The 5,866-nt window shown below is 39.7% G+C and overlaps 1 protein-coding gene across 1 annotated transcript in view; it reads left to right on the plus strand.

Moving 5' to 3' along the window:
- g6fl (g6f-like) overlaps positions 1-2,173 on the plus strand; it is a 63,987-nt gene extending 61,814 nt beyond the window's left edge. The window contains 1 exon segment of the mRNA XM_084336771.1: positions 2,075-2,173. Within this exon segment, the coding sequence (XP_084192897.1) occupies positions 2,075-2,096 (22 nt within the window). The 3' untranslated portion in view covers positions 2,097-2,173.
- Positions 2,174-5,866: the final 3,693 nt, after the last annotated feature.

Below are 5,866 nucleotides of genomic sequence, written 5' to 3' on the forward strand. Positions count from 1 at the left end.
GAACACATACCAAAGTATGACAAACAAAATAAAATACTTCACCACACGAAAGAACAAAATGAGAATCACATGCATAGACTCAGAACCAGATTGGCCAAAAAACAAGAAAATGGGTTGAATCCACGTCTGAGATGCCTCCATAGGTGGGAAATATGTCCGTAGCTGCTCAGCGAGCTGGTTGAGGTGTTCTGTTATTAGGCTTTTTACAGGTTCACCCATGACAACTTTGTTTCCCTCCAAGAACGCATGAAGTGTAGGGAAACACATGAGCATAATACGCTGCCACAATAATAGCGCACCGGTCCCAGTCGCGCGCCTATGGCATTTTGGCAGGAAGTAAAGTGCATTTTGGATACATATTTTTTTTTATTATTATTATTAAAACGTACGTTTTTTATTTAAAAGTTTAGTAAATTTCATGATTTACACAGTGAAAATCCCCATTTGAAATACTGTATATTAGTTATATTTATTAGTAAAATAACACCATAGCACAGCCATTAGCCTTTTCATGTCACGCACCCCCAAGAGGGCTCTCGCGCACCACAAGGGGTGCACCCACCACAGTTTGGGAACCACTGCTCTAAGACAAACTCTAACCTTAACCAACTTCGAAAGAGCGCCTAAGCTTAACCATCCAAAAACTTGCCGTCCCACGATTGGCGCACATGTCACATGACCAGAAACGTGCTTGGCCAATCAGAGCGCAAAACGGGAACGCAGAAGGACAAGCCACTTGCTTAAAGTATAGAAGCGTCCCAAGTAGCTACGGCTACCATGTGTTGTCAAGTTATTGTTATAAGGAGCCCAGTCCAAGCTACAGCAGTCTGCATTCCCTTAACAATTGTTTGTATTGAGCCGTATTGTATTGTACCCATTCTGCAATCTGTTAAATAAAGTTTGCATCCATTCATTCTGCTATAGCATTAACGTTACCAAGCTGCTAGCCACAATGCTATACTGTTATAATGGCATATCCCAATCACGTTAGCACATAAGCTAACAAACTTCGCTGCTAGCCACAATGCTATACTGTTATACTGGCATATCCCAATCACGTTAGCACGTAAGAGAGAGAGAGAGAGAGAGAGAGAGAGAGAGAGAGAGAGAGAGAGAGAGAGAGAGACAGAGAGATAGAGAGAGTGTGTGTGTATGTGTAGGTGTGTAGGTGTGTAGGTGAGTGAGTGAGTGAGTGAGTGAGTGAGTGAGTGAGTGAGTGATGCATGATGAATTGAAAATGGGGGACCCTGATGTAAACAAGACGAAAGTCTTTCTCTGGTCTGCATCCCCTTAACAATTGTGTGTATTGAGCTGTACTGTATTGTACCCATTCTGCAATCTGTTAATAAACTTTTCAATCAATCAATCAATCAATCAATCAATCAATGAGTGTGTATGTGTGTTTTGGTTTGGAGACAGTGTGTGTGGATCTGTGTGTGCATGTGTGTGTGCGCGAGCGTGCACTTGTGTATGCATGTGCACAAGTAATGTCACTCATCTTGCTTTCAAAGTCTTCTCACACCCATCAATCACGCTGACCAGAACGCGTGTATATTTTCCCTAACGGAGTTGCACTTCCGCGTTCGGTTTGCCCGATCTGATTGGCCACTGACGTTTTTCTCAGCGCCAATCGCGTTACTCCTAACAAACTGGTTAAGCTTGGCGAGTTGGCGACTCTTTGGCTCTCTTTCGAAGTTGGTTAAGGTTAGGGTTAGGGTTAGGGTTAGGGTTAGTTGGTTAAGGTTAAGGTTAAGGTTAGGGTTAGGGTTAGGGTAACAGCCTGCTGGCGCGATTGTTAGGAGTAATGCGATTGGCGCTGAAAGAAACCTCAGTGGCCAATCAGATCGCGCAAACCGAACGCGGAAGTGCAACACGCGGCCGGAACATGATTCCAGAATCCTAATTGACCCTGCAGCAGAATATCACAACTATATGGACTGATTGACCTCACTTGTGTGTGTTGTAGGCTACTTGCCTTGCATGGGTGGGTTCTGTGTTGGTGTTTGTGGAAGAATACAAGAGACCTGAGGGATGGGAGACTTTACGTGAGTTTGTGTTTGTGTTCTGTTTCCAGATATGAGCAGTGTCAGGGCTGACCATCCGTCCACATCACACACTACTGTCACTCCACAGTAGCAGCACGGCGTCTATAAACAACACTTGACTTGCATGCAATACAAGTTGAAGACAAAGGGACATGTTCTGGGGGAATGGCCATGTTTTTTTTTGTGACCAACTTTTTATTTTCTTTAATTTTTTTTAAACAAGTTCAGAGGAAGGAGACATTCACATCAGCAGTTGAATTCCCACAGTGGCATTAAAAAAGTGTCTTTTCAGTATATAGATTGTCTGTCAGTATAGTCAATGTCATATACTGTGTAGCCTGCCTGCTTGCAGTCTCTTCCTCTGTTCTGGCGGTCCTGTGGCTGCAAGACAGCCCAGGTCGCTCCTTAACCCCCCTTCCAGCCCCCCGGGTTCACATTGACATTTTAGGGGAAGGAGGAAACCATGATGTATACATGTATAGAATACAATTTCCATTTTTTTTCCCCTTTTCCTCTACCTTTTCCTTTTTTTTTTTTTTTTTTATTATTATTATTTTTAAATGCAATGAAATGAAAAACCAAAGTAAATCATAATTGTGTTTGTTAGATAACCTCTAATCCTGTTACAAAGTAATAGAAAAAAAAAGAAAAGAAAAAAGCAACTAAAAATACAACTACAGTAAACATGCACAACATGCTTGTTGTTCATTCTCTGGTGTCAAAGTACAAGTGTTCAACCTAGTGGACTGATTTTACCTTCTGGAAATGTCCATGTTAACAAGAGTTAGACGCGTAACAGAGCTTGAATAGCCTATGAAAGTTACATGTGTTTTAGGGGAACGTCACCTCACCTGTATGTACGACTGAATGTTGTGCAAGCCTGTTACGTTACATATCTTGGGAAATGTCACTTAGGCTATAGGTAGCCAATGATTTTGTAAAATAAGTTATACAAGCTATAATTATAAGGTAGAGGTGGGTAGGCTATGGGCTATTTCATGTAATTTATGGTGGCCTATATCTGTGTCCTCTATGATAAGGTGGGTTGGTCCTTTCTGGCAGAGAGGCATAATGATAATTGGTATTTATTTATCTATAAGGCAGTTATTGGAAAGCAACCATCTTATATATATATATTTTTTTGTTTTAGAGCACTAACTTCCGGTAATGATTTTTAGCATAAGCTGAAAATCTATTCTGTGCTGACCAGGGACGTGCACAGGACTTTAGAGGGGCAGGTGCTCAAAGGCTGAAAAGGGCACTGGGCCTGTGCTATTTTTGGGGGGCCTTTTTGGGTGGGAGGGGCCTTTTTATGCTTTTGGGGGGGGTTTGGTGATCAAATATTGAATATTGAACTATAATAATCAGTGCAGGAGCTCACTTATCCTTGAAAGACACTTTTACCACTGACTTAAAAGGCCCATACATCTCCATAAATGTTCAGGGCGGAGGGAATAAGTGCTTACCCTACAGACCCCAAGTCTGTTAGGACAGCAGACTCGGTTGGCACTGCTCAAAACTTACCTCTTTAAAATAGCTTTTAAATGAATTATTATCTTTATTTCATTGTCTTATTTTTCTTTATTTCTATACATTTTACTTAAATATTTTATTATAATGTGTATCATTGTTTTATGTAGTTTCTTTTTCCATTTTATTTGTTCTTTTTTTAATGTCAACATATTATTTAAATTATTCAAATGGTACTCAAACATGTTCCGTTGTGATGTCACCAGTGTTGGGCAAGTTACTTTTAAAAAGTAACTAGTTACAGTTACTAGTTACTTCTTCCAAAAAGTAACTAAATTACTTACTCAGTTACAAATTATAAAAGTAACTAGTTACTTCAGAAAGTAACTATTGTGTTACTTTCAAGTACAATTTTTACATAAACAACATACACAAATCTAAACTATTTTAATGTTGCTGTGGGACAAAGTGAGACTAGCCTCCAATCAAATGTCATGTATGTAGATATTATAATTACTATGTTTATATAGTGGATCATACAAATACAAACACAATAGATGTTTTGGAACTTTTGATATGTATTGCCCCTCAACAGGCCACAACTGGGCAACATTAAATTATGCTTGTTAAGCACTATACCAAAAATAAATAACAAATATATACTGATTGATTGAACATTTTAATGAACAGATTGCAGAATGGGTACAGTACAGTACAGCTCAATACACACAATTGTTAAGGGGATGCAGACCAGGGCCAGGGTACCTGGTTCAACTAAGTCGATCAAGAGTCCCATTATCCAGATTCAGTTAACCCGATGTTTGAAGCCGGGATTTTCCTGTTCCTCGAAGGTGGATTCAGTCTCGTTAACTCGAACCAGACTTGAGACCCAGGATAAGTGCGCGCGGCCGCTTCAGTTGAAAAGCCAGCACGTATCGATAGCAGAGATCCTGATTCTCTAACGGCATTGATTGATTAATTGATTTAAAACTTTATTAACAGATTGCAGTACGGCTCAATCGTCTCGCCGACAAGTTAAATGCGTTATCTATAGGCTAATTTTAAGTCCCTCATTACCCCAATCAATCAGATTATATTTCTTTAAACTTGCCTGCTGGCAGTAGGTTTATGGAATGGATAATCAAATGAGATCTTGCTAGCGAAAATAATTAGTTAAACTGTTATACAGAATAAGGATACGGCTCTCTTACCCATTGATTGATGTATGGTGGATCTTTTACTAATCTGCACTGTGGTGTAACGGTTTCTTCTTTTGACTTTCACGCAGACGGCCCGGGTTCGAATCCTAGTCTTTTCCTTCTTTTTGCAATGTAGGAATAATTCAATTTGGTGCACGTTGAGAGCTATATAAAGAATGACATCCTCAATGCATGTAGATTTATAATATTTTAACTTAAAACTAGGCTACTTTTGCGTATAATCATTAATATTATATTCCAAAAAATTATATTGGAAACGCGGGGTTTCAAACACCGGTCGCCCGGTTGCCAGGATTGAGCACTACCGCTGCGCCACTGTGCCAGACGGGATAAATTCATTGTTTATCCATTAATGGAGGAGAGACCCGTGTTTAGAATATCTTTTCTTTTGAATGAAGTTTTATCTCTTTATTCTCAAATGCATTAATGTGACGTCAACGGCTCATTCAATTTCTCAAATCCGTCAAACAGCGCATCTCATCAGACATTTTAATCCCAGTTACAATATCACACAAAATCCACAATCCCCGCATAGACACTTATTAAAATAACCACATGCAGCGTGTATCGCGACTCCGAGCGCCGTATATGACGTGCATTATTTTATTTAGGACAAAGTAAATCTATAGGCTCAATATGATTTATTATCAGCATTTAGTTCTATTATTATACATTTCAAAAGCCCCCTCTAGGAAAACGAAGCACAGAAACATAATTCAGAATGGTATAATGCAGATCCTAGACTGTGAGAATCATTTCAGGAAGCGAGCTGTCATTTCTTTGCGGGGGCGTGGCCATGGTTCATCCGGCTAACTGAAGTTAACCCTGCTCCCGACCAGGCTCAAACTTTTTGATCTGTTGTCATGGTGATTTAGACAATCGAGCTTCGGGGAATGGGAAGGTCCGGCTTAAGTCAGACTTGACTGGAAATGATCCGGCTAACTCAGTTATCCAGGTACGGGGAACAGAGAGACTTTCGTCTTGTTTACATCAGGGTCCCCCATTTTCAATTCATGACATTTATGACATACACAACATACAGATATAAGAATCTAATCTAATCATCTAAACTAATCTAATCATGACATTTAAGACATGCATGACATACATATATATATCTGAGCACCTGAA

Source organism: Notolepis coatsorum (assembly GCF_963971535.1).
Source record: "Notolepis coatsorum genome assembly, chromosome: 19".
NCBI lineage: Eukaryota > Metazoa > Chordata > Actinopteri > Aulopiformes > Paralepididae > Notolepis > Notolepis coatsorum.